This window comes from Ovis canadensis, chromosome 1, assembly GCF_042477335.2.
Source record: "Ovis canadensis isolate MfBH-ARS-UI-01 breed Bighorn chromosome 1, ARS-UI_OviCan_v2, whole genome shotgun sequence".
Classification (NCBI taxonomy): Eukaryota; Metazoa; Chordata; class Mammalia; order Artiodactyla; family Bovidae; genus Ovis; species Ovis canadensis.
In genome coordinates, this window is record NC_091245.1 from 106,347,133 (window position 1) to 106,373,136 (window position 26,004).

Sequence of the window (26,004 nt, forward strand, 5' to 3'; positions counted from 1 at the left end):
AATGAAATATGGTAAGATAAATTCATACCTGATTATGTTTCCACTGCCAAAGAATATCATAGGGAAGCTGAAAATCAATTCTCTTTTGCCTTAGATATTTTCCTGAAATAAAACAATACTATCCATTTCAATATTTATTTATACAAAGGGTCAAACAGCTACAAGCTTTAACATGCAGAGTAAAAAAATAAACCTTTCATGTTAAATTTTATGAATTTTCCATCACCAATTTTTAATTTTTGCTATTCTTTTCCACTGTGCTCCATGTAGTATATGCTAAAGATGTTTTAATTTTAGCTTATATAAAACAACTAGCATAGCAAACTTACTGCAAAGTAAGTCATCATTATGAAGCACACTAAATACTAAGAATTGGTCAATCATTAAAGTCACTAACCAGAGCATCTATTATCTTTTCTCCATTATTGTACACAATTTAAGGCTAACTACAAAAGAAGTATAAAATTTTTCCAAAATAGGAAACTCTGAATTTAAATAACTCAAGAGTATTTACATGTAAATTTATGATCTGTTAACATTTTTCTTCCTACCTATTGAAATACTTCTACTTTTTCTAGCCAGTTTCAAAGCCCCTTTCTACCACAGAGGCACCCTGCCCCACAATTTCTTTACTCTATATGATCTTTTTGTTCATGAAGCACTATGATGCTCGACTCACTTCTTGCAGGATTTAGACGTTTCCTTGTTATCTGGATGTGTTTTATCATGGTCCCCAGACCAGCAGTTCTCAAAGTGTGCTCTGCTTACCCCATGGGATCTGAGAGGTCCAAACTATTTTGGTAACACAACTAAGATATTATATGCATTTTCATTATGCTGACATTTGTACTAATGGGGTAAAAGGAATAGTGGGTAAAGCTGTAGTTTTAGTATGAATCAAGGCATGTGGCACAAATCTCTATTAGAACGAAACCAGTAGAAATGAACTATATGGCATTATCTAAGAATGCTCTTGATAAAGTAATAAAAATATTAAATCTTGACTCACAAACCAAAATCTTTATTCTGCATGACACAATGCAAGTATGCATAAAGCACTTCTGCTATATACTAAGGTATGATGGTTATCTTAAGGAAATGCACTTGTACAAATATTTGAATGGTGGGCTGAACTAGTTGGCTTTTTTCATAGAATGACATGTTAAAAGAACTGACAGACAATGGTTATTCTAACCTAGGAACTGAAAATAAATCCAGTGAACTTCAAGAACTCCAACTGAAAATATGTTTCCAATGATAAAATTTTAGTTTGAAGTCAACACTGAAATTTTGCAAAACTTGTGTCTACTAATTATCATGAGATTCTGTTTTCCAATACTTAAGTTTTTCTCATGAAATAAGTGGCAAATCACAAATATGAATTGTTAGGGATACATACAGGAAATGGAAGAGCAATATAATTTAGTGAATTAATATTTTCCAATGTCTAATGCATGAAGTGATAAAATCATACATGGGTAAAAATCTATTAACTTAGAAGAGAGGCAACAATACAAAAAATCCATTGATTTCATACTCCAGCATTAGAATGTTAAGCAACATTTTAAATTTTTGCTATAATATCAAAGAATATCTACAATTATGTAAAATTATTAAATCTTCCTCTCTTTGACAACTTTTTACCCATGTGAGGTCAGATTTCTTCATATATTTAAACCATAATAACATCACAACAAACAGAATGCAAAAACAGATTAGAAAATCCAACTGTCCTATATTAGTCAGACATCAAAGAGATTTGCAAAAACGTAAAATAAAGTCACTTTTCTCATTAAAAATTTTTGGGGAAAGTTACTACCACATTCAGACTAAGACAAAAACATAATAAATTTGCCCTCAAAAAAATAGGGAGAAGTTATCTGGAATCAAGATTGCTGGGAGAAATATCAATAACCTCAGATATGCAGATGACACCCCTTATGGCAGAAAGTGAAGAAGAATTAAAGAGCCTCTTAATAAAAGTGAAAGAGGAGAGTGAAAAAGTTGGCTTAAAGCTCAACATTCAGAAAATGAAGATCATAGCATCTGGTCCCATCACTGCATGGCAAATAGATGGGGAAACAGTGGAAACAGTGGCTGACTTTATTTTTTTGGGCTCCAAAATCACTGCAGATGGTGATTATAGCCATGAAATTAAAAGACGCTTATTCCTTGGAAGGAAAGTTATGACCAACCGAGACAGCATATTAAAAAGCAGAGACTTTACTTTGTCAACAAAGGTCCATTTAGTTAAGGCTATGGTTTTTCCAGTAGTCATGTATGGATGTGAGAGTTGGACCATAAAGAAAGCTGAGCACCGAAGAATTGATGCTTTTGAATCGTGGTGTTGGAAAAGACTCTTGAGAGTCCCTTGGACTGCAAGGAGATCCAACCAGTCCATCCTAAAGGAGATCAGTCCTGGGTGTTCATTGGAAGGACTGATGTTGAAACTGAAAGTCCAATACTTTGGCCACCTGATGTGAAGTGGTGACTCATTGACCCTGATGCTGGGAAAGATTGAGGGCAGGAGGAGAAGGGGACGACAGAGATGGGATGGTTGGATGGCAACACCGACTCAATGGACATGGGTTTGGGTGGACTCCGGGAGTTGGTATGGACAGGGAGGCCTGGCGTGCTGTGGTTCATGGGGTTGCAAAGAGTCAGACATGACTGAGCCACTGAACTGAACTGATTTTCCATAAAAATGTTATTTGTTAACATGCAATTTCATGTTAACATGTAATATAGTGAGTTTATTCATTTGATAAATCTGATGACAGAGCAATATGGATTATAGTTATATCTAAGTGAAATAACTTATGGAGGTTAATATAACAAGCTGCTGTCTGAGGTTACAGTTGGTAGAAGACTGGAGTCCATCTCTTGACAGGGAACCAAAGCTGAATGTGTAACTACAAAGTCTGTAATGAAGAAGTACAATAAGGAAGTAGACTTTGGTATATTTAAATAATGAATGTGCAGCTGTTAAATGAAGTGAGGTATATATTTACTCACGTGAAAACTTATTTTCCAAGTTGCAGAATAATATTAGAGCAAGGGCTGACTTTTTAAAAAAATATCCATTAAATGGCTAAATATGGTGGGGACTGTCTAGGAAAGGGCACAAAGGAGCTTTCTGGAATGATGATAATGTTCTTGAGAAAGGTCTGGATTATAGAGGAGTATGAAAAAATTTAAAAATTGAGCAAAAGTACATTTAAGATTTGGGGATTTTATCAAGGGTAAATTCAAATCAAAAGAAAAACCCTACAAACAAATACTGAGATCTTGATTCTGACATTATGATGAAATATTTAGCTGGAAGTATATCAATCTCTGCAGCTTACTTTGCAGTGCATCCAAAAACATGATGGAACAACAGATGGATAAATACATGATAAATCAGGCAAATATCAATGACAAAACCTAGGTGATGGGATTTTTTTTTGTGATGGAATATTTTGTGTTCAGTTTCTTCAAATTTCTGTATGCTGAAAAATTTGGTAACAAAGTATCAGGAAAAAATAGCTCTCTTTCTCTCTATATATATATGAAAGAGTTTGAACGGGTATATGCTAAACTAGTATGTTTCTGGGAAGGGGAAGTTTATCTTTCAATTCACATCTTTCTACATTAGGAATTTTTATGAGTATGTACTGTTTCTAACAACAATCAAATAAATGTAATTTTTTAGCAGGTCAAAATTGGCTCTCAGAAGACAGGACAAATCCCTTGATGTAAAGGGTTAACTCTTTTCTTAGTGTGTTTTCTGTAAAGAGGCTGTAAAAGTATGAAGGAGTAGAGTGTAAGTTCTGAACATTTAAAAATAATACTTATCTCTTTCTAGAAAGAAAGGCATCCATTATTCACGTCAGCTTTTTTTTGGCCACACAGCATGCGGGTGTCTTAGTTCTCCAATGAGGGATCAAACCCACGCCCTCTACAGTGGAAGCATAGGGTCTTAACAGCCAGGGAAGTGCCATACTTCAACTAACTTTAAAAACACAATTTTCCCCACTGTCCAACATTTTGAGCTTTCCTAGAAACAGCTCCACAGATGTTATATGTTGCCTTTTCTTGGTATTATTTGTATTTCTCTTCGATCCCTGGGTTGGAAAGATCCCTTGGAGAAGGGAAAGGCTATCCACTCCAGTATTCTGGCCTAGAAAATTCCATGGACTGTATAGTCCATGGGGTTGCAAGGAGTCAGACACGACTGAGTGACTTTCAACTTCACTTTTCTCTAATCCATATACTAAGAGTTGGGGGAAAAAATGATGAGACAGTCTTTCCTTTCCTCTAATATGTCTGAAACCAGAGCCAGGTAATTCATTTTTAATATGTGAGACTCACCTAAAAAGATCCTTGTCAAATTCTGCTGGAGATGATACCTTAGAAGAATGTATTCAGGAGTTCCTCATTTGGAAAAAATACTGTTTTAGCTAATCCTCATTTTTAAAATGGAAAAAAAATCACTTTCACCTGAAAATTAGATGAAATCATATCTTTTGTGGATTTTTCTTATTGTATACTGGAACCTTGAGATCTCAAATCCTGCCACTGACTATTAGGAAAGGAGCAAAGAAATCCTTTACTTTTTCCCTTTGAAATAAAACTCATTTTGTGGGCCAAAAAAGTCATTTCAAGGAAGAGACGACAGGAGATTGTGTTGACCTTGAAATCTAAAAGGGAAAGGTCCATGATGATTTCGTTTATAAAACCAATTCTAATATGAAAAAGATATGAACAATAGGAGGAAGAATATTTCACAAAAGCATTCTATTGTTAATCAAGTAGCTAAGCAAATGAGGGAACCAAAGGAGAGGGAGCTATTCAACAAAAAGGAGAGAGGTAATAACGGCTCTACCTCTTTTCAAGATACCTTAAAGTCTGACAAAAACTTGGCCTTTTTTGTCCCCTAAATAAGGTGACTGACCTTCAGAAAAAGTTCAGCTCATTTATATATAATCTGAGTACTGGGTTATAATATCGCTCTATAAATAGATTAGAATTATTAGTTTTCCTTTGTTATTCTATGAAAATGGTCCCAATACCATCCAAAGAAAAGTTGCAGTGGTGGTGTTTGAGTGAAATGTGTGCCATCAAAGGGGTTATAAGCAATGATAAAAGATACAAGATGAAACTGTTTAAATTTCACTAAGCAAAATATGATAAAGATTCAAGTTTTTGGTTTTATCAGCCTGAGGAAAAACAGGTGAGATTCAGAAAGACAGGAATATTGTGATTTCTATCTCCCCTTTGGAAGAATGTCAGCTCCACAGAGGCAAGGATCTTTACTATTTTGTTTGTTGATGTATAATAAGCATCTAGAAAACTGCCTGATCAAAGAGCAGGTCTTAAATTTTTGAATGAAATGAAAAGATATATTCCATGGCTTAAGTTTTGAGGTCCTCCACTAATTGTTTCCTTTTAAGGGACGGATTGGGGGCAGGAGGAAAAGGGGAAGACAGAGGATGAGATGGCTGGATGGCATAACTGACTCGATGGACGTTGAGTCTGAGTGAACTCCGGGAGATGGTGCTGGACAGGGAGGCCTGGCGTGCTGTGATTCATGGGGTCACAAAGAGTTGGACACGACTAAGCGACTGAACTGAACTGAAGGAATATCTACTAAGCAATATTATAATCTTTCCTCAGTTTCCTGAATTCTCTTCTTCCTAAACACAATCATTTTTTTTTTGGCTTGGTTCATTAATTAATATTCCTCCATTTTCACTCGAGATATAACTGAGATAAATCACTGTAAAAGTTTAAGGTGTATAGCATAATGGTTTGAGTTACGTATGTTGTGAAATGACTACGGCTATATGTTTAGTTAGCATCATCATCTCTTACAAAGACAATAACCAGAGAAAGAAAAAAAACCAAGAAAACATTTTTTCCTTGCAAGGAGAACTCAGCATTTACTCTCAACAATTTCATATATACAGCAGTGTTAACTATAGTTATCATGTTGATTATATCCCTAGTTCTTACTTATCTTGTAACTAGGAGTTTGTACCTTTTGACCATTTACTCACACTCCTCTTCCCACAACCCTTCAACTCTGGTAACCACACATAATGTGATCCCCTTTTCTATTACAGACGCACACACACATATACTTTTAGATTCCACATATATGTGAGATCATACAGTATCTGTCTGACTTATTTCACTTAGCACAATGCCCTCAAGGTCCACCATGTTGTTGCAAACTGCAAGATTTCCTCATTTTTATGGCTGAATAATATTCCACTGTGTTTATGTGTGCACATGTGTGTATTATAATATGATATACATACAACAACTCTTTTATCCATTCCTGCTTTGATGGACACTTAGGCTGTTTTCATGTCTTGGCTCCTGTAAATAACGCTGCTATGAACATGTGTGTGCATGCATCTTTCTGAGTTACTGTTTTCATTTTCTTTGCATATATTCCCAGACATTAAATTGCTGGATTACATGGCAGTTCTATTTTTTTTTTTTTCTGCACTACTTGGGAGGCAGGCTCTTAGTTCCCTGACAGGGATGGGACCTGTGTCCCCTGCAGTGGAAGCATGGATTCTTAACCAATGGATTGTCAGGAAAGTCTTTCAATTCAAAAGAAGGAGGAAAGAAAGCCTACTGTAAATGCCCATATTTTTGCTGACCGGATTCTTTCTGCCTTACTGATGTTCCAAGGTTGTTTCTTTCTTTCCGTTTAGAGAACCTCCTTTATTCACAGGGTAAGTTTGCTGGCAACAAACTGTCTTAATTAACCTTCACCTAAGAAGCCTTTGCTTCTCTCAATTCTTGGAGGGATATTTTCAGTGGGTATAGGATTTTGGTTTGACAGTTTTTCTTTCTGTACTTGAAAAATGTGCCATTTACATGAATTCAGATGAGAAATTCACTGTCATTTGATCTGATTTACACCTATGTATACAGAGTCATTTCTCTCATTATTTTAAAACTATTTTGTCTTTAGCATGCTGAAGTTTGATAAATGTTGTCTTAGCCTGGATTTCTTTTGCATATGTTCTGTTTGGGGTTTGCTCATCTTCTTGAATCAGAAGGTTTATGTCTTTTGCCAAATTTGGGAAGCTTTCAAGCCCTTTATTTACTCAAGGACTTTTTCATCTCTATCTTCTTTCTTATCTCCTCCCAGGACACCAAAAATATAGATATAAGCTCTTTTGTTATGGTCCCAGAGCCTATCTCTCCTAATGTCTATTTTTTCTTCTGTTCATACTGGGTAATATTACATCATCTAGTTCACTGATTGTCCCCTGTATATCTTTCATTTTGTTGCTGAATCTATCCCTGAGCATTGTATTTCAGCTACTGCATATTTTTATCCTAAAATTTCTACTTGTTTTTCCTATCTTTCATTTCTTTGTCAAGGCTCTATCTTTTTATGTTTTAAGTATGTTCATAATTGTTTTTGAAGTGTTTTCCACAAATTATAACTACTGTAAAATCTTTATCAGATTATTCTATTATCTTGGTATTGGCATACATTGATGTCTTTTAAAATTCAGTTTGCAGTCTCCCTGGTTCTTGGAATGCCATGATTTTCAATTCAAACCTAGACATGGGATTTTATATGGCATATGTCTCAGAACTAAATTTTTTTGTTATTGCCCAACAGTATTACATTGTGTGGCTACATCACGTATTGCTTATGTGCGTGGCATGCAGGACCCCAGTTCGCAGACCAGGGATGGAACCTGAGTCCCCTGTAGTAGAAGCACAGAGTCCCAACCACTGGACTGCCAGGGAGGTCTCTGGACATATATCTTCAATTTTTTGGGTACTTACCTAAGTAACAGAATTGCTAGGTCTTGTATTAAATCTGTCATTAACTTGATTAATTATTAAAATGTTTTCCAAAGAGGTTGTATCATTTCATGTTCTCACAGCAATGTGTGAGGGTTTCAGTTTCTTCACATTCTCATAAATCTTTTAATTAAAGCCATTTCAGTGAGTGTGAAGTGATATATTATGATTTTCAATTCCATTTTCCCAATGATTAATGATGTTTAACATCTTTTCATATGCTTATTGACCATTTCTATCTTTTTTGGGGGGGAAATATCAACTCAAACAGTTTATTCACTTAAAAATTGTATTGTTTGTCTTTTCAATATTGACTTATAACAGTTCTTTATATATATGGGGTTTTGGATACAAGCCTCTTATTTGAAAATGTTTCTCCCTTTCTGTGGGTTGTTTTAGTTTCTTGGTGGTGTTATTTGAAGTACAAAATTTTAAATATTAATGCAGTCTAATTTGTCTTTTTTTTCCCTTTTATTGTACATGATTTTGGTGTCAGACATTTAAGAAAATTATTACCTAATGCAAGGTCACAAAAATTTACCCCTATGTTTTTTAATTTTAGCTCTTGTATTTAGGTTGATGATCCATTTTGAGCTATTTTATCTTTTCATATGGGTATATCCGGCTATCACAGAAACCATGTGCTGAAAAGATCATGCTTGCCTCATTGAACTCATTGTAGAACTGTTATAAAAAATGAATTGACTAAATATGTAAAGGTAAAATATATATTTTGATAAATGAGTACTTATCATAAAACATAAAATTTCTTTGAAATTCATTTCTCTGAGGAGATAAGGAAACATGATTTCATTAAAATTTTTTAAAAAATATTATTTTCCACCTACTCCACTGATGACAGGATGCATTATTGTTTTACTTGTTTAACTACTCTAGTCACATAACTAATGGCAAAGGCAGAGCTGAATGTAGGCCTGGCTGACTTAAAGCCATGCTCTTTGTTTACATGATGCTGGAAGTGGCCTGTTCCAAACAGCTGACAGGCCTCACTCTGTATGAATTTAATAATTCATAAATTATCTGAACAACAAATTAACACTGTCTTCAAAAAAAAATTCAGTCCTGTAACAGCCTGATGTTAAATCTTGTTTCACAGGAAAAAAGCCCACTACTTAGTTAGGTTTTCCCATTATTTACTTAATTTATAGACCACTGAGTACAGATCAGTCTTAGCAAGAAACTAAAGTGGGGATTTAGAGTGAAAATCTTTATTTAAATTAAGGGATTTCCATTCTGGACCTCTTAAACACTATTCACGCCAGATATCTAACATAAATATTGGCCTATCCATCATTCATCTCATCTCCCTTGGAGTTAACTGACTCTATCACCCCCCTGAAAAGTTAGAACTTCTTCCCAAAATGTGAGTTATCAGTTAGCCAACTTCCCATCCAGAGGAAAACCAGTGAGACCAAAATAGTCATGTTTCCTTTTACATGGAACTTTTTAAATTACCTCTATTTTCAAAGCCTGTTTATCACTAGCAGAGCCTGCGAAATAGCTAAATCTGTTGAGAATCTTCTTCCACTGTCATGATTTCACTACTAAAAGTAAAAGGCTCTTTCAAAAGAACTTTGGTAGTAAGCCCAAAGAATATGGAACTTACTCTTACCTTTCTTAAGTAACCAACAGTACAGTTATCTAGCTGAGAATTAAATCTTGTAATGTTGTGTGTGCTGTGCTCAGCCACTCAGTCGTGTCCGATTCTTTGTGATCCCACGGACTCCTCTGTCTATGGAATTTTCCAGGCAAGAACGCTGGAGTGGGTAGCCATTTTCTACTCCAGAGGGTTTTCCTGATCCAGGCGCCCGAAAGGTAGAAAGGTATGCTTGTAACACTATGTTGTAGTTAAACTATTCTCTAGCCACCCAATACAGAATAACTGAAGCAAACTAATCTTTATTGCATAACTTGTCTATCCTTGCTGCTTTAAATACATTGCTGGTGCTGGGCCTTCTGGGGAGAAAAAAGGAACTAAATAATCATAACACAGAGAAGAGCACCACAGTCAAGACAGTCACCAGTGAAGAGGATACTAAAAGTACAGGATCAACATCTTACTATACAAGTAAGTTGTTCTTGAAAAAAAAAATTCTCTTCTTACATTCATAACTTATTCTGATTTCTCCTTCTTTTTTTCATTTGTATATCTAATATTTATTAACCTTCTATTAGGCACCAAGCACTGGAAAATCAAAGGAGAAAAAGAAAAACAAATGATCCTGTTCTCCTGAAGCTTATAATCTAGTGAAGGAGACAGATTAGTAAATGAGTAAATAAATACAGCAATTAAAGATGATAGAAAAATAAACAGAGTGCTGTGATATAGAATTGATATAGAGCAAAGAATCCTATTCAGTAGGACAATCAGGAAAATAATTTTAAAGAAAACAATATTTAAGCTGGTACTGACACTTAGCCTGTACTCACAGGATAAGAAGAAATCCACTGTAGGAAGATCTTTTTGGGTAAAGGTAATAATAAGCAAAATGCTCTTTTGGCTATAAAGAGCCTGGAATGGTCTAGAATCTGAAAGAAGACCAGCATGACATAATACAGTGAATAAAGGAAATCTGGGAAACAGCAGAGGCAGAATAATGAGGTAGTCAGGAACCAGATCATTCCCAAGTGTTGGGAGAAGGACTTTATAGTTTAATGGTGAGCCACTGGAAGGTTTTAAATATGATTTAAATTATAAAATGACTTTTCTTTTTACTGTGTAGAGAGTGGATTGGAAAAGAGTAAGAAAGAAAGTAGACAGATCTGTTAGAAGGCTACTGCAATGGCCCAAGCAAAAGATAATAGACCTGAAAAACAGCAGTGGGATTTGAAGAGAAGCAGGATATATTCAAGGATGAAAATAACAGAACTGGGAGATGGAATGGGTGAGGAGTTGAAAGAATGAAAGAAATCCAGGATGACTTCCAGGTATACTTTACTTATCTGATAAGATTCTGGAAGGTATTATTATTGGAATGCTAAACAAAGACTTGACATTTGCTCCAAAAATAAACAGAAAGATAAAAACTTGATCAATTTTCAAGAATATAAATGATCAAAAAAGCAGTGGGTCTTTCCCCTTTGATTATTACATATCCACGAATCATCTCCCTTTGAACACAGAAAACATTAGAAACTGAAGTAATGAAGTAGTTGGGTTTTCCTAAAGGACTCACTTAGAGGATCAAATGTTACACATGGAGTGTTGTTTATTGACACTTCAGTGAATAAGACTTATGTTATTTTGACCCCTAGAAAGCAAAAGAGTTTGCAAAATTCTTCAGAGTGACTATAAATTAAATGGTAAAGACTTGACCTCCTGGAGATATAGAAATAATGAGAACACAAAGACATTAATTACATTTCACCTAAACTCAAGAAATACCATTTCTTTTCGGCAATATATTGTGTATACTGAGTACTCACCAACATGAATGGGAGCTGGGAATAATCCATATTCATGTTCTCCTGGAGTGTATTCCAGCTTCTCTTTCTTTAATTGGATTAGTCGGCTCTTTGGGCTGTGATTAGAAAAGAATGGAAAACAGTCAAAGGCAAGAGAATTTCCTCTTGTAAAATACAGAAAAAAAAATTACTCTATCAAGCATTTTAGTGGTAATCATTTGTAGAAACATTGAATCACTACATTGCACAGCTGCAACTAACAGAGGGTTGTAGGTCAATCATACTCTATTTAAGAAAATGCAATACTGGGCTTCCCTGGTGGCTCAGTGGTAAAAAATTCACCGGCCAATGTAGGAGACATGGTTTGATCCCTGATCCAGGAAGATCCTACATGTTGTGAAGCAACTAAGCCCATATGCTACAACTGTTGAGCCTGCACTCTAAAGACTAGGGACCTAAACTACAGGGCCCACACACCAAAACTACTGAGGCCCGCATGTCCCACACTCTGTGCTCCGTGAAAGAGAAGCCACTGCAACGAGAAGCCTGTGCACTGGAACAAGAGTAGTCCCTGCTTGTTGCAACTAGAGAAAAGCCCTCACAGCAATGAAAACCCAGCACAACCAAAGATAAATAATAAAATTTAAATGAGAGAGGAAAAAAAAAAAAGAATGTAATGCTATTTTGAGTGAAAAATCACCTTTATAAATATAATAAAGAATGCACTTGGCTTCACAGTAATTCATGCAAAAATATTAGTTAACAAAATGTTGTTGACACTGTTCAGTCACAAAGACACGTCTGACTTTGAGACCCCATGAACTGCAGCATACCAGTTCTCCCTGTCTCTCACCATCTCCTGGAGTTTGCCTAAGTTTATGTCCATTGAATTTCATAAAGCGGCAAAAATTCCAAATTCACAATTCAGAGTGATAATTTTTAAAAGTCTATCTACAAAACAAATGTATTTTCTTTTTCTATAATTTCAAACCCAAACTAGTCATTTCATGTGACTCTCCTAATTAGGGACAAAGAAAATATGCAGTAACAAATGGTTTATATGCAAGAAACTATTCTGATTTGTTCTACATGTCAAAAATAGATAATTTATATACATACCTGGTTGGTAAATAAAATTGGGGGGGGGAGTATTTAACAGTGACTTACTTTCATATATTTTTAAAATCTAAATTTTTGGAATGGCCTTATAGTAATTATACTTAAGAAAGAACCTCATTAGCATTCTCCAACAGTTTTGCAGAAGGAACCTAAATTTCAGATATGATCATAATGACTGCTGTATATTTGCTTAATGGTTTATAAAAAGTACTTTCAGATATTATCATTTATGTCAATCCCGTGAAATAGGCAAGAAATGTTTGACAGATTTGAAAACTGATGCTCTACAAAGCTGATTTACTGCCTAACTGGTAAAGAGATTCAAGATAAAAACCTCAGTTTCTTGCTAAATTCCTATTCAATTCCTATTCTTATTCTTATTATTTTTTTCCTATTCTTATTATTTTATTCTATCATGTTTCATCATCTTTTACTTCTTCCACTCATCTTATTGGGTCCGTGTTCCTAATGATTGTTGTGAGATAAAAATCTCAAGCAGATATATAAAAAGGAAAGGAAGAAAAGAAGGGAGAAAAAAGAAAATTAGATAAATAAGAGGGCCTCATTCAGTCGACTCTGATTTTACTTAGGCTTAAAGTTCTAGTAAATAAGGCAAGGTGAATATATTTCTTTCATGAATTATGACGTACTACCTTTTTCCAAACAAGTCTAGTCTATTGTATCTTGTAACAATTAGGTATGTGAATATACACATTTTGCAGATGAGAAAACTGAGGGCCAAAAATTAAGTTATTTGAATAACCCAAAGTTCTTATTAGAAGACTGGTTCTTTCTAGCGAATCCATCATTTATTTATTCAACAATTACTGAACACTCATTAAGTCCAGGCCTTGTTCCAAGTGCTGAGAAACAGTGGGGAATAAGACAGTTTACAGGAGAGGATCTGGAAAATAGAGGAAAATCAGGCAGAGGATATAGCTGGAATAAGATGAAAGTTTAAATGAGATTGGAGAATTAGAAGAAATAAAAGGAGACTGAAGCAGTCCAGGTGAAGTTAGAAACTAGGTCATATGAAGTTTAAAGGCAGTGGTAAAAAGTTTGGGGAACAGTTACAAAGAAGGAAAGGAAAGATACTAGACTGTTCTACTTACATCTAAATATCACTTTTCTCATTTTAAAAAATGATGCAGAAAGTGATTTGTGACCAGAAATATGAATATTTTAACCAATCAAAATCTGTATTTCTTTACTGTGAAAGTCAAGATCAGGAAAACAACTGCATCTAGAACCAAGCACTCTGAATGAAAGAAAATTTGGTTTACACTTTATTAGATTTAAGATTTAACCAAACTAATTAAACAGATAACATAAAAGCTTTCATTTAGCTAACACAGGAATGGAAGCAAAACTAGTATTTTACCCTGGTGCCAAAAGGGTCAGCAAGCATACAAGGGGCAGTAGTTGTGAAAGAGTATACTTGGCACCCTGAAGTTAACAAACAAAACCACACACACACACACACCCCCCTTCAGGGTCACCTTCAATGTTTTACTCCTTCAAATAAATGAAACCTTGAATGGAAAAAAAAAAGTGATACTGTTAGTGGATCAGCTGCGTAAGACTCTTTGTGACCCCATGGACCGTAGCCAGCTAGGCTCTTGTCCAGGCAAGAACACTGGAGTGGGTAGCCACTCCCTTCTCCAGGGAATCTTCCCAACCCAGCGACAGAACCTGGGCCTCCTGTACTGCAGGCGGATTCTTTACCATCTGAGCCACTAGGAAGATCCCAACCAAAACCCTGAATACATCCCATCAATTACAGTCTCCCTAAAAGAATCAAAATTGATTCCCTGATTTTGCAATGCTGATATCTAAGATGAATGACATCATCATGGATAAGATAATCATGTGAGAAACTGTTAAGCCTGATTTTGGTTCAGTTCTTAGTTAAGTCTGATTTTGATTCTAAATTAGACATAATCATTTATTTCCCTGTTGGTTACAACACGGAAGGCGCTCTGTTTTAAATACTCTGCTCCATGATACTAACAGAGAGAGTTTAGTCATTTCTGTCCATTTGTCTTACAGATTCTGAACACTCGTGGCGTCTTCTGTGGTATTCATTTGTGTGCCACTATCAGTTTAAAGTAATGCTCAAAATTCTCCAAGCCAGGCTTCAATAGTACGCGAACCGTGAAATTCCAGATGTTCAAGCTGGTTTCACAAAAGGCAGAGGAATTAGAGATCAAATTGCCAACATCCACTGGATTATCAAAAAAGCAAGAGAGTTCCAGAAAAATGTCTACTTCTGCTTTATTGGCTATGCCAAAGCCTTTGACTGTGTGGATCACAACAAACTATGGAAAATTCTTCAAGAGATAGGAATACCAGACCACCTGACTTGCCTCCTGAAAAATCTGTATGCAGCTCAAGAAGCAGCAGTTAGAACAGAACATGGAACAACAGACTGGTTCCAAACAGCAAAAGGAGTACGTCAAGGCTGTACACTGTCACCGTGCTTATTTAACTTCTATGCAGAGTACATCATGAGAAACACTGGGCTGGAAGAAGCACAAGCTGGAATCAAAATTGCTGGAAGAAATATCAATAACTTCAGATATGCAGATGACACCACTCTGATAGCAGAAAGTGAAGAGGAACTAAGAAGCCTCTTGATGAAAGTGAAAGAGGAGTGTGAAAAAGCTGGCTTAAAGCTCAACATTCAGAAAACGAAGATCACAGAATCCGGTCCCATCACTTCATGGCAAATAGATGGGGAAACAGTGGAAACAGTGGCTGACTTTATTTTTTGGGGCTCCAAAATCACTGCAGATGGTGACTGCAGCCATGAAATTAAAAGACGCTTACTCCATGGAAGAAAAGTTATGACCAACCTAGACAGCATATTAAAAAGCAGAGACATTACTTTGCCAACAAAGGCCATCTAGTTAAAGCTGTTTTTCCCAGTAGTCATGTATGGATGTGAGAGTTGGACTATAAGGAAAGCTGAGCCACTGAAGAATTGATGCTTCTAAACTGTGGTGTTGGAAAAGACTCTTGAGAGTCCCTTGGACTGCAAGGAGATCCAATCAGTCCATCCTAAAGGAGATCAGTCCTGAATATTCATTAGAAGGACTGATGCTGAAGCTGAAACTCCAGTACTTTGGCCACCTGATGTGAAGAATTGACTCACTGGAAAAGACCCTGAAGCTGGAAAAGATTGAGGGTGGGAGGAGAAGGGGACGACAGAGAATGAGATGGTTGGATGGCATCACTGACTCAATGGACATGAGTCTGAGTAAACTCTGGGAGTTGGTGATGGACAGTGAGGCCTGCAGTCCATGGGGTTGCAAAGAGTCGGACACAACTGAGCAACTGAACTGAACTGAACCCAAGAGCTCTGACAGAGATATACAATGAGATTGTTATTTTCATGCCTGCTAGTGTAATATCCCATGGATATTGGGATCAATGAGAGATTTCCCACTAATCAAGGAGAGATTTCCACATTCAAGTCTTATCATTTAAGAAATGCATTTCATAAGGCTACAACTGCACAGACAGTGATCCTCTGATGGAACCAGGCAAAGGAAACTGAAAACCTTCTGGAAAGATTCCAGATCCCATTAAGAACATTCATGGTTCACAGGAGGAGGTCAAAATGTCAACATTAATAGAAGTTTGGAAGACACAGCCAACCCTCACGGATGACTCTGAGGGGTTCAAGACTTCATTGTAGGTAGTGTACTACAGGTGTGGTAGAAGCAGCAAGAGAACTAGAATTAGAAGGGGGACCTGAAGCTGTGACTGAACCGCAATCTTACACGATTTTCACAGATGAGGAGTTGCTTCTCACAGATGAGAAAAGAAAAGTGGCTTCTTGAGATGGAATCTACTCCTGGTGAATATGCTGTGAAGATTTTGCTGAAATTAGAATATTACATAAACTTAGTTACTAAGGCAGCGGCAGGATTTGAGAGGATTGATTCCTATTTCAAAAGAAGTTCTGTGGGTAAAATGTCATTGCATGAAAAAAAAAAAAGAGTACTGTATGCTGCAGAGAAATCATTCGTAAAAGGAACAAAGATATAGCAAACTGCATTGCTGCTTTGTCTTCAGAAATTGCCTCAACTGCTCCAAACTTCAGCAGCCAACACCCTGATCAGTCAGCAGCTGTCAACATAAAGGCAAGACTCTTTGACAGCAAAAAGATTGCAACCTGTTGAAGACACAGATGATGGTTGGGTTTTTTTGACAATATAATACTTTTAATTCAGGTATGTACATTTAAAAAAGACATAATGGTACTGCACACTTAACAGACTACATTACAGTGTAAACGTAACTTTTATCTGCACTGGGAAACAAAGCCTCTGTGTGACTCCCTTTACTGCGATAGTCACTTTATTGCAGTGGTTTGGAACCAGACCTGCAGTGTCTCTGTTACATGCCTGTATATATAATGTCAAGTGCTTTTTATGCTCTTCAGAAACAGAACTTATTTTCCTTTTATGTGGGAAAAACCCAGTGCTTCCCTGCTATTTCTTTCCTATGTGCCTCCTTTTACACAGAACATGACTGCTGACGCCTCTAGTCATCATATGTGTGGAAGTTTTTCACCACACCAACAAATTCTCTTTACACCAGCTCAGTGTCCTAAAATTAACTTAATTCTAACACTATCCACCTGGAGACACTGTTAAATCCCACAGGTTAAGGGCTCAGTCCCAAAAGACTGCCTTCACTCAATTTCAGATGATAGCTGAAAACAGTAAGTTCCCAGGTTACCCACAAGTTATGTCCTACAAACTGGAGGTCCCCATTACCTCTTCTCTCAGGTTGGATTACTTTGCGACAGCTCTAACCTCTCTGGGTGTATCACTGTCCTTGTACTTTCAATTGCTCAGCAACCTGGAGCTCTCTGAACTCTATACTATTAGGATTTTATGGAGGCTTTATCTTTTTTTCCCTTTCTTCCTATTTTTATTGGAAGATAACTGCTTTACAAAAGCAAAAGATATTAAGAAGAGGTTGCAAGAATATATAGAAGAACTGCACAAAAAAGGTCTTAACCCAGATAACCATAACAGTGTGGTCACTCACCTACAGCCAGAAATCCTGGAGTGTAAAGTCAAGTGGGCCTTAGGAATTACTATGAACAAAGCTACTGGAAGTGATGGCATTCTAGCTGAGTTATTTCAAATCCTAAAAGATGATACTGTTACAGTGCTGCACTCAACATGCCAGCAAATTTGGAAAGCTCAGTAATGGCCATAGAACTGGAAAAGGTCAGTTTTCATTACAATCTCAAAGAAGGGCAATGCCAAAGGATGTTCAAACTGTCATATAATTACACTCATTTCACATGCTAGCAAGGTAATGCTTAAAATCCTCCAAACAAGGTTTCAACAGAACGTGAATCACGAACTTTCCAATATAGAAGCTTTTACCTCCAGATGTAGAAAGCAGAAGAATAAGAGATCAAATATCCAACATCTGTTGGGTCACAGAAAAAGTAAGAGAATTCCAGAAAAACATCTACTTCTGCTTCACTGACTATACAATAGCATTTGACTGTGTAGATCACAACAATCCATGGAAAATTCTTCAAGAGATGGGACTACTAGGCTACCTTACCTACCTCCGGAGAAACCTGTATGCAGGTCAAGAAGCAACAGTTAGGACTGGAAATGGAACAACAGACTGGTTCCAAATAGCGAAAGGAGTATGTCAAAGCTGTATACTGTCACCCTGCTTGTTTAACTTATACCCAGAGTACATCATGCGAAATGCTAGGCTGGAGGAATCACAACCTGGAATCAAGACTGCTGGGAGAAATATCAATAACCTCAGAAATGCAGATGATACCATCCTAATGGCAGAAAGTGAAGAGGAACTAAAGAGGAAACCTATAATGTAAAGGGAGTTAAGTAATCTCTCTCTTGGCAGGTCAGGAACATTGAGAAATACGAGGGTTTTAGAGTAAGAAGTTTTTCCAACAGTTATAGGTCCTTCATGTGAAATTTGATAGAGGAGAGTTGGAAGGCTTTTGATTCCTCACCTTGGTAGGTCAGTTTAAAAGGACAATAAAACACTTTTGACACAAAAGTAAAGCATGTTGCTCAAGCTGCTGTAATCATATTACAAGAGGTTTTTGCACTGTATATTAATCAACATATGTAAATAAAACTGGTCTTAAAGGCCATTACATCAAAGTAATGAGATTTAATCCAATAACACATAAAAAAGATTATACAACAAGATCAACCTAGATTCATTCCAAAGTCACAAGGATGGTACAACATAATCAATGTGATATATCACATCATCTCTAAAAGACAAAAACCACATGATCACTGCTAAGATGCAAAAAAAGCATTCAGTAAAATTAAACATCCATTCACGATAAAAACTCTTACCAAAGTGGGCACAGAGGGAAAATATCAACATAATGAAAGTTATTTATGACAAGCCTACATTCACTATAATGTTTGACACTGAAAAGCTGAAAGCCTCGCCACTAAAATTTGTAACAAGACCAAGTTGCCCACTGTTACCACTTTTCTTCAACATAGTATTGGAAATCTCAGCAACAGCAATCAGATAAGAGAAAGAAAAGGTATTCAAATTGGTAGGGAAGAGGTAAAATTGTCATGAGATGCAGATGACATGATATATCTATATATAAAGACTCCATACAAAAACTACTAGAACTGGTAAGTGAATTCATTTAAGGTAGCATGATACAAAACTCTCCAAAATATGCAGAGAGCTCATACAACTCAATAACAAAAAACCAAACAATCTAATCAAAAAATGAGCAGATGATCTAAATAGACATTTCTCCAAAGAAGAAATAAAAGATGACACAAACAGATATACCATGTCCTTGGACTGGAAGAATCAATATTGTGAAAATGTCTTCCCAGAGAAATCTACAGATTCAATGCAATCCCTATCAAATTACCAGTGGCATGTTTCACAGAATTAGAACAAAAAATTTTACAGTCTGAATGGAAACAAGACCACGAATAGCCAAAGCATTACTGAGAAAGAAATACAGAGGTGGAGAAATCAGGATTCATACTATACTACAGACTTCAGGCTATACTACAAAGCCATAGTCATCATAACAGTATGGTACTGGCACAAGAATATTTTAATACCTGGATCCCACTTGCAAAACTTTTAATGGAATTATATATATGTGTGTGTGTATTTACATATATATATGTGTGTGTATTTTTTGTCTGTAGTCTTCCTATAACAAAGATAAGCTTCATTAATCTTGTTTTTGTTATTGTTGCTGGTTGATTATAGAAATGACTCAGAACAAGTTTTAAATGCTAATGGTTTATTGGACATTGTTCATAGTAAATGGTGGAGAAACAACTAGGGAATTCATAGATTAGAACATGCACTAGTTTTAAGTCATTTGGTGACAAAGGTAGCTTCCACAGTGTAGTTGGAATTCAAAAAGCAAATGAAAGCCGCACCTAGCAACCTGCACTATACTTTCAGTGAATAGACAGCCACTAAAATTCTGAATAGGATTCTACAACCTTTGTTACATTAGCTAAAGATAACATTACTAAGATGTTAAAACACAAACCAAAGTCAAGCTGAGTAGACTGTTCATCAAAGACAAAATGGAAAAAGATTAAAAATGGGAAATCAACTATATATTCCTAAATAGAACACTGAAAAGCTAAGAAATCAAAAGCTATAAATGTCATAATGTGTGTGTGCTCAGTTGCAGTCGTGTCCCACTCTTTGAGACTCTCTGGACTGCAAACCATCAGGCTCCTCCGTCCGTGGGATTTTCCAGGCAAGAGTACTGGAGTGGGGTGCCATCACCTTCTCCGCCATACCTGGCTACCCAACTATTAAGACCTGGACCTGAGTGAGACATGGGCCCCCAAAACATCTAGTTCTGAAAGCCAATGGGGCTTTTGTCCAAACATTTCTTAAATGTTTACATGAATTCACTAAGGCTAATCTCCCAGGGCACATTCAAGTTCTTCTGTGTAGTTCAGTTCAGTCGCTCAGTTCTGTCTGACTCTTTGCAACCCCGTGGACTGCAGCACGCGAGGCCTCCCTCCCAGAGTTTACTCAGGCTCATGTCCATCGAGTCGGTGATGCCATCCAACCATCTCATCCTCTTTCATCCCCTTCTCCTTCCACCTTCAATCTTTTCCAGCACCGGGGTCTTCTCAAATGAGTCAGTTCTTTGCATCAGATAGCCCAACTAAAACTAAAGTACTGGAGTTTCAGCTTCAGCATCAGTCCTCTCAGTGAATATTCAGGACTGATTTTCTTTAGGATGGACCAGTTGGATCTCCTTGCAGTCCAAGGGACTCTCAAGAGTCTTCTCCAACACCACAGTTCAAAAGCATCAATTTTCGGCGCTCAGCCTTCTTTATAGTCCAGCTCTCACATCCACACATGACTACTGGAAAAACCATAGCCTTGACTAGATGGTCTTTGTTGCAAAGTAATGTCTCTGCTTTTTAACATGCTGTCTAGGTTGATCATAACTTTTCTTCCAAGGAGCAAGTGTCTTTTAATTTCATGGCTGCAGTCACCATCTGCAGTGATTTTGTAGACCCCCCCAAAATAAACTCTGTCACTGTTTCCACTGTTTCCCGATCTATTTGCCAAGAAGCGATGGGACCAGATGCAATGATCTTAGTTTTCTGAATGTTGAGCTTTAAGTCAACTTTTTCACTCTCCTCTTTCACTTTCATCAAGAGGCTCTTTAGTTCTTTGCTTTCTGCCATAAGGGTGGTGTCATTTGCATGTTATCTGAGGTTACTGGTACTTCTCCCAGCAATCTTGATTCCAGCTTGTGCTACATCCAGCCCAGTGTTTCTCATGATGTTCTCTGCATATAAGTTAAATAAGCAGGGACAATATACAGCCTTGACGTACTCCTTTCCCTATCTGGAACCCATCTGTTGTTCCATGTCCAGTTCTAACTGTTGCTTCCTGACCTGCATACAGATTTCTTAAAAGGTAGGTCAGGTGGTCTGGTATTCCCATCTCTTGAAGAATTTTCCACAGTGTGTTGTGATCCACACAGCCAAAGGCTTTGGCATAGTCAATAAAACAGAAGTAGATGTTTTTCTGGAACTCTCTTGCTTTTTCCATGATCCAACGGATGGTGGCAATTTGATCTCTGGTTCCTCTGCCTTTTCTAAATCCAGTTTTCTGTGTAAGGGGCCATTTAATTATCTTAAATCTCTGAACTGAGGGTCAGGCATCTAATGTAACACATGTCTTCACGGGGAGGGGCAGACTAAAATACTCTCCAAAGACTGGAGACTGTTAAATGCCTTCTCTGTATTATCCCTCTGTTTTGCTCCAGGTCAACTGTATCCCTTGCAAAGGACCTTGTGCACATGACTGGAGCCCTGGTTTTGGCCACTGCCAACCAGGGAACATCCCTTAATCACCTAGCTCTCACGAGCGGCAGAGCCCCTGATCACAGGCCCCCTGAAATGAAAACATGAAATGTTGATCGGTGAGTTGTGTCTGACTCTTTGCGATCCCATGGACTGTAGCCCACCAGGCTCTGTCCATGGGATTCTCCAGGCAAGAATACTGGAGTGGGTTGCCATTCCTGTCTCCAGGGTATCCCTCCGACCCAGGGATCGAATCTGGGTCTGCTGCATTGCAGGCAGACTCCTCACCTTCTGAGCCACCAGGGAAGCCCTTCACAAGAAAAAACTCCTCCAAAAGAAAGTGAAGACATGGAGGGAAGGATGGAGGGATGCACCAGACAAAGCCTGGGAGGAGGATGCTCACAAGCACACGCTAGAAAGTCATGCCTGTCAAGGGAGAAGCCAGCCAGAGAAAGCCATGACTAAGAGGAAACTGAGGGGCTTCCCAGGTGGTGCAATGGTAAAGAATCTGCCTATCAACGCAGGAGACACAGGTTTGAATCCTGGGTCGGGAAGTGTTACAAACCGAGAAAAAGTTTTTACCTAGCTACACCTCTCCCTCCCCAAGGGCAGAGAGAAGAGGCAGCAGACAGAAATGTCCAGTCCTTCCAAGAAAAAGGCCTATTATCTGATTATCATCATAATAATAGCCTCAAGGGGTTGGTTTTTTTTTTTTTTCCTGGCATTCAGAACATATTTTGTAAACTTTTACATAGATATCAAAGACAGGTAAAAAGACACTACAAGAAAATTACAAATATCCTTTACAAATACTGACATAGAAATCTTGAACAAAACACAAGCAAACCAAAATAGTACATTAAAAGGTTTATACACTATGACCAAGTGGGATTTATTCCTGGAATTTTAGAACGGGTCAATAGACAAAAATTAATCAATGTGGTAGGTCACCTTAATAGAATGAAGGAAAAAAACTCCAAATCATCTCAATTGATGCAATAAAAGAATAACAAAATTCCACATCTCTTTATAATAAAAACACTTTATGAACAAGAAATAGAAGGAAACTAACTATGATAAAAGCCATATATGAAAACCCCACAACTAACAACATATTTTGTGGTGAAAGACTAAAAGTTTTTCCCCTAGAATTACAAACAGTGTCCACTTTTGCCACTTCTAGTAAATATTATACTAGAGGTTCTAGGCAGAGCAAGTAGGCAAGAAAAAGAAATAGACATTCAAATTAGGAAGAAGTAAAGTTATCCCTCTTCACTGACAACATGATTTTACATTTAGAAAATCCTAAAGATTACACACATGAAGAAGAAGTGAAGTCGCTCAGCTGTGTCCAACTCTGAGACCCCATGGACTGTAACCTGCCAGGCTCCTCTGTCTATGGGATTTTCTATACAAGAATACTGGAGTGGGTGCCATTCCCTTCTGCAGGCAAGGGGTGGACTTCTGATTAAACACCTAAGGTGGACCTAGGGCTTCCCTCATGGCTCAGATGGAAAAGGAATCCACCTGTATTACGGGAGACCAGGGTTTGATCCCTGGATTTGGAAGATTCCCAGGAGGAGGGCATGGCAACCCACTCTAGTATTTTTGCCTGGAGAATCCCTATGGACAGAGGATCCTGGTGGGCTAGGGTCCAAAGGGGAACAGAGAGTCAGACACTACTGAGCGACTGAGCACAGCACAAGGTGGACTTAACATATATACAAAATATTCCACCCCAAAGCAACAAGATATTCTTAAGTGTACATGGAATATTCTCCAGGACAGATCATATGTTAGGCCACAAAAGTCTTAAAAAATTTACGAAGACTGAAGTAATAGCAAGCATCTTTCCCACCATAACAGTACTGACAGAAGAAGAAAACTAGAAAATTTACAAATATGTGGAGACTGAACAACAGTGCTAATGAACAACCAAAGGGTCAATAAAGAAATCAAAGAGATATGTAAAACAAATCTTGAAGGATTTCTTGGGTAGTCCAGTGGCTAAGCCTCTGCACTGCCAAAGCAGCAGGTCCATGTTCATTCCCTGGTTGGGAAACTAGACCCCACAGGCCACAACTAAAGGTCTGTACGCCACAAGTAAGACCCAGTGCAGCTAAATAAATACATAATAAATATTAAAGAAAAATACAACTCTTGAAACAAATCAAAAAGCAACATACCAAAACTTATGGGATGTCACAAAAGCAGTTCTAAGAGGGCTATTCAGAGCAATTAAATGCCTACATTAACAAACCAAGAAAAATCTCAAATAAATACCCCAACGTTAAAACTGAAGGAATTAAATAAATTCTAAGGCCAAAGAAGGAAAAAAGTAACAAAGATCAGATTGGAAATCAATGAAATACACACTAAAATGACAAAAAAAAGGCCAATGAAACTAAGAACGGATTTTTAAAAATATAAACAGAACAAAGCTTTAGCTAGACTCAACCAAAAAAGAGAAAACTCAAATAAAATTAAATTAAAAAGGAGACATTACAAAGATACCTCAGAAACACAAAAGATCGTTATGATACTACTGCAAACAATTATATTCCAATAAATAGGACAACTTAAAAGAAACAGATGAATTCCTGGAAACACATATCCTACTACCAAGACTGAATCGTGAAAAAACACAAAATCTGAACAGCCTGATTACTAGTAAAAAGATTGAATCAGTTAAATCCTCCTAACAACAGCAACAAAACACACAGAAACAGTTGGCTTCACCGGTGAATTCTACCAAACAACACAGAAGAACTAATACAAATCCTTCTGAAACACTTCCAAAAAACAGAAGAGAAGGAAAGTACTCAACACATTTTATGAGGTCAGTATTACCTTGATACCCTTACAAAATGATGTAAGGACACTACAAGAAAAGAATATTACAGGCTAATAACTCTGATGAGAAGAGATGTAACTATCCTTAACAGAACATTAACAAACTAAATTCAATAATACACTAAAAGGACTGTATTTTATGATCAAGTAGAATTTATTCCAGGGATGCAAGAACGGTCTAACATCTGTAAAATCAATGTGATATACCAGAACAACTATATAAAGGATGAAAGCCTATGATCATCTCTTCAGATGAAGAAAAATCATTTGAAAAAGTTCAACATCTATTTACAATAAAAACACTCAATAAAGTTGGTAAAGGAAAGTACCTCAACATAATAAAGAACACTGACAACAAGTCCACAACTAGCATCATATTCAATTATGAAAGAATGAAACAGCTTTTCCTCTAAGATCAGGAACAAGACAAAAATGCCTTCACTCACTGTTTTCATTCAACATAACACTTGAGGTTATAGTCAGAGTAATTAGGCAAGAAAAAGAAATAAAAGCCATCCAAATATAAAAAAGAAGAAATAGAACTGTCTCTATTTACAGATGTAGAAAACCCCAAAGATTTCATCAAAAAAGCCAGAAATAATAGATTTAGTAAAATCAAAATTCAGCAATCAGCTGTGCATCTATATATTAATAACTATCAGAAAGAGAAATTAAGAAAACCACTGTATTTGTAGTAGCATTCAGTTCAGTTCAGTCGCTCAGCCATGTCCGACTCTTTGCGACCCCATGAATCGCAGCACGCCAGGCCTCCCTGTCCATCACCATCTCCCGGTGTTCACTCAGACTCACGTCCATTGAGTCCGTGATGCCATCCAGCCATCTCATCCTCTGTCGTCCCCTTCTCCTCCTGCCCCCAATCCCTTCCAGCATCAGGCTTTTCCAATGAGTCAACTCTTCGCATGATGTGGCCAAAGTACTGGAGTTTCAGCTTTAGCATCATTCTTTCCTAAGAAATCCCAGGACTGATCTCCTTCAGAATGGACTGGTTGGATCTCCTTGCAGTCCAAGGGACTCTCAAGAATCTTCTCCAACACCACAGTTCAAAAGCATCAATTTTTTGGCGCTCAGCCTTCTTCACAGTCCAACTCTCACATCCATACATGACCACAGGAAAAACCACAGCCTTGACTAGACAGACCTTAGTCGGCAAAGTAATGTCTCTGCTTTTGAATATACTATCTAGGTTGGTCATAACTTTTCTTCCAAGGAGTAAGCGTCTTTTAATTTCATGGCTGCAATCACCATCTGCAGTGATTTTGGAGCCCCTCAAAAATAAAGTCTGACACTGTTTCCACTGTTTCCCTATCTATTTCCCATGAAGTGATGGGACCAGATGCCATGATCTTCGTTTTCTGAATGTTGAGCTTTAAGCCAACTTTTTCACTCTCCTCTTTCA

At 37.2% G+C, this 26,004-nt stretch overlaps 1 protein-coding gene across 5 annotated transcripts in view; it reads right to left on the bottom strand.

Annotated features, from left to right (window-relative positions):
* The window catches only part of ASH1L (ASH1 like histone lysine methyltransferase), a 203,286-nt gene that overhangs the window by 44,644 nt on the left and 132,638 nt on the right, over positions 1–26,004 (bottom strand). For all 5 annotated transcript variants that reach the window (XM_069543842.1, XM_069543868.1, XM_069543833.1 and 2 more), the window contains 2 exons: positions 11,272–11,366; positions 29–102 (listed from right to left, as the gene is read on the bottom strand). In XM_069543842.1, the coding sequence (XP_069399943.1) occupies positions 29–102; positions 11,272–11,366 (169 nt within the window). The remainder of the gene's footprint in view (positions 1–28; positions 103–11,271; positions 11,367–26,004) is intronic.